Source organism: Globicephala melas, chromosome 14, assembly GCF_963455315.2.
Source record: "Globicephala melas chromosome 14, mGloMel1.2, whole genome shotgun sequence".
Classification (NCBI taxonomy): domain Eukaryota; kingdom Metazoa; phylum Chordata; class Mammalia; order Artiodactyla; family Delphinidae; genus Globicephala; species Globicephala melas.
The window spans coordinates 20,468,224-20,471,898 of record NC_083327.1 but is presented as its reverse complement, the minus strand read 5'-3'; the positions used below and the strand labels follow the sequence as shown (position 1 = coordinate 20,471,898).

At 41.8% G+C, this 3,675-nt stretch overlaps 1 protein-coding gene across 1 annotated transcript; it reads left to right on the top strand.

Annotated features, from left to right (window-relative positions):
- On the top strand, window positions 1-807 carry GJB7 (gap junction protein beta 7). Its single transcript, XM_030859189.2, has one exon. It carries the CDS (start codon window positions 1-3, stop codon window positions 805-807), a length of 807 nt encoding a protein of 268 aa, XP_030715049.1.
- Window positions 808-3,675: the final 2,868 nt, after the last annotated feature.

Below are 3,675 nucleotides of genomic sequence, written 5' to 3'. Positions count from 1 at the left end.
ATGAGTTGGACGTTCCTCAGAGACCTCCTGAGTGGAGTAAATAAATACTCCACTGGGATCGGGCGGATCTGGCTGGCGGTCACGTTCATCTTCCGTTTGCTGGTCTACATGGTGGCGGCAGAGCATGTATGGAAAGATGAGCAGAAAGAGTTTGAGTGCAACGTTAGACAGCCTGGTTGTGAAAATGTGTGTTTTGACTACTTCTTCCCCATCTCCCAGGTCAGACTTTGGGCCTTACAACTGATCGTGGTCTCCACGCCTTCACTTCTGATGGTTCTACATGTAGCCTATCGTGAGGGTAGAGAGAAAAGGCACAGGAAGAAACTCTATGTCAGCCCAGGCACCATGGATGGGGGCCTGTGGTACACTTACCTGATCAGCCTCATTGTTAAAACTGGTTTTGAAATTGGCTTCCTGGTTTTATTTTACAAGCTCTATGGTGGCTTTAGTGTTCCCTACTTTATGAAGTGTGATTTGAAGCCTTGTCCCAACACTGTGGACTGCTTCGTCTCCAAACCCACTGAGAAAACCATCTTCATCCTCTTCTTGGTCATTACCTCATGCCTGTGCGTTGTGTTGAATTTCACTGAACTGAGTTTTTTGGTCCTCAAGTGTTTTATTAAGTGCTGTCTCCAAAAATACTCTAAAAAACTCAAGTCCTCAGTGTGTGAGTGCCACAACCTCAGATATGTTAAATATGGTGAGATGGGGGCCCCTCCCTTGCTCCAGAAGCACCATTTAGACTCAGCCATGAGCACAGCCCAGGGAGGGGAAACAAAGGTACTCTGTGGCACACAAGAGGCTTAAAGCAAACCCGCATCCCTCTGAAGTAGACATAGGCTTCCTTGGAAAACGAAGGGTGTCAGCCTTAATGTCAATTGAGAGCAATTTTTTAATTTTTCAATATGTGCTAGACAGAGGTCTCATTGTTTGGTGGTAGCGTTCATCCACATGAACCCTACATGAGTTGTGTTTGAATGGTTAATTGCAACTTAGTCTGAAGAAAGCCAACTAACAGCATTCTTCTAAGTGCTTAGATCTATCAACTGGAAAATATAAAAAGTGACACTTCTTTCGAATGTGATGGCGTCCAAACAACAATTGAGGCACTGGCAATCGTTCCAAGTGGCAGCCAACACTCCACTCACTCAGCCCTACTCAAACTTTGTAGAGAAAGCCTGTGATGAGGGTGGGGTAGCAGCTAACCAGGGGCACACAGAAGCACATTCAGTGAGGGGGTTCAGCCTGGGGAAAACTCCACAGAGCCCAGGACGCTTTGCAGTTTAGGTGTCCCTGGATATAAGTGGACTAGGGGAAAGGGAAGAAAGCCATCATTTACTGGCCTCCAGCTTAAATACAAATGTTACTGGGAGATAATTCCACTTAAGCCTGAACTAGCAGACATTTGCAAGGGTCATTCTAGAGTCATGAGGGAAGGCAGGTCCCACAGAGAGAAGCACATTGGTAGGGAGCAAGGGGAAGACCCAGATAAAGAATATGCCTACCTGATAGTTACTGAACACTTATCTTTAACCACAGAACAATGAAATACTTTGTAAATTTCCATATGTTGGACATTTATACAATCAGGAATTCACAATGTACTATACAATATGTCATAGTTTGCCTACGATTTGCTAGTACATCTCCTTCTAGAATAGATAGTAAAATGTGTACTATGCTGTTACATTGGTTCAAAAAATGTAAAAAGAAGAAAAAGATATGTTTATTATCACTTGATTTGAAAACTATGGCTTTCTTTTACCTTCCTATTTAAAAAAAAATCACAGATACATTCTCCTTGGATTTAATACTCTAACATATGTGCATTTCTCCAGAATAAAAATGAAGTGTTTTTGCGGTGTTACTCGACTGTCATCGATATCGTTACTTGGCTGCCCTGGGCATGATTGTTCTGTGAAATAAAACTTGTTCTGACAATTTTAGAATAGGATTTGCAACCCTGCCTGGTAAAGATAGCTCAGAAATCATTCTTCTCCGCTGGGATTTTTTAAACAAAATGTAAGTTCATAAAAATGTAATTTTAACTAAAATTATGTCATGTCTTCCACAGCCTGCCCTCTTTAACATAAAATGTCTCACTACAGTTCGTGCATAACAAAGGTTATTTGTGTCATCATGTAGCCTCCAGACCATGCCGCCAACAGTGGTCATAATCTGTTTTAAAGACTGTCTGGACAGCAGAGAGGATGTGAACTCTGTGGTCCCCCTCCTCCAGTTTACACCACATGTCACTGCTGGACTCAGGTACTTGTATCCATTGTACTTCACCTTGTGACATGAAAACATGTTTGTGTTTTCACAAAAGCTAGCCTTCACAAATTCAGGTAACCAGGAAGGACTTAAAGGAACATATATTTTTTTCTACAGTAATAGGTGGTTAGAGAGGTTTAAGGTTTTGGAGGCCCTGATCATGGCATGGAATCTAGAACATAGGGTTTTAGTGCACAGAACTGGAATGGACATCAGGGAATTTTTCAGTCTGAGGATGAATTTGCTGCCGAAACGCCTTAGGGGACCTCAGACTCTTCACCTCAGTTATGACAACAAGCTCTGCTCAAGCTAAGAGGATTGGATGCATATGTACATTCTTGCCTTTCCACTTTGCGTACAGAGGAGACTTAAAGGTAATGGAGGTAAAGGCCATGCATGAAGTTGTTTAGATAGGAAGGGGAATAATTTTTTTCTTTTTAAAGCTTAATTAATTTACAAAATGAGTTTCCTATATGAACATTCTGGAGGTTGTCTTGGTGTCAGTGAAGACCCAAAGCATTTGATTGAGAGAAACTGGCAGTTAAATTTTGCCATCTTTATTCTTTCTCTTATCAATAAATATTCATGGAGTAATGATTAATAGAAGCAAGACACTGTGTTGTGGATCTTTAGATATAATTCCCACCTCCAGAAAATTTCCACTTCCATTAAGGAGCATGGAGGTGAAGATGGGGTTGGGTATCTCACACCTGTATCCTGTATTTACATCACCTCACTTGACCCCCCTACAAGCTTCTGGTGCTCAGACAGTAACCTTAGAGATGAAGAAAGTGAGACCCGCAAAGGCGTTACTTCTTTCAGGGACACACAGCTAGTAAAAGCAGAGTTAACAATCACCATAGGTCTGCCTTAAACTACCTGCTCACCACATCAGGCTTCCCAGATCACTAAACAGATGTCTTTCTAATTTCATTCAAGCCATTCCTGACTTGCCATTCTTTTGTTTCCCTTGCCCTCTTCCCCAGAATCTTTCTGGTTACAACTTTGCCCCTGGCCACAGGGTTTCCTCTAATTGGAGCTGGAGGGAATTTTTTTTTCAAGTACTTGGATAGAAGAATGCCAAGCATGCAAGTGGCTATGGTTCCAGTCTTCCCAAGGAAATTAAGCCAACTTTCTTCAGAGAGACAAACTGCAAAGACTAGAGGGGAGGGGAAAAAAGGCAAAGACCTGAGGATGTTTGAATTCTTTGATCCTGCTATCTCTGACACTGGCTCCACCCCTACCCTTTCTGCAGTTTAGTCACATCGAAGATAAATTCCCCATTTTTGTTTAAACTGGTTTAAATTGGGTTTCTGGGCCTTGCAACTAAAAGAGTCCTAATAAAATCATGTTCTTCATTAATTTCTTTCCTGTATAATAGAAAAAAGAGGTATGACTCTT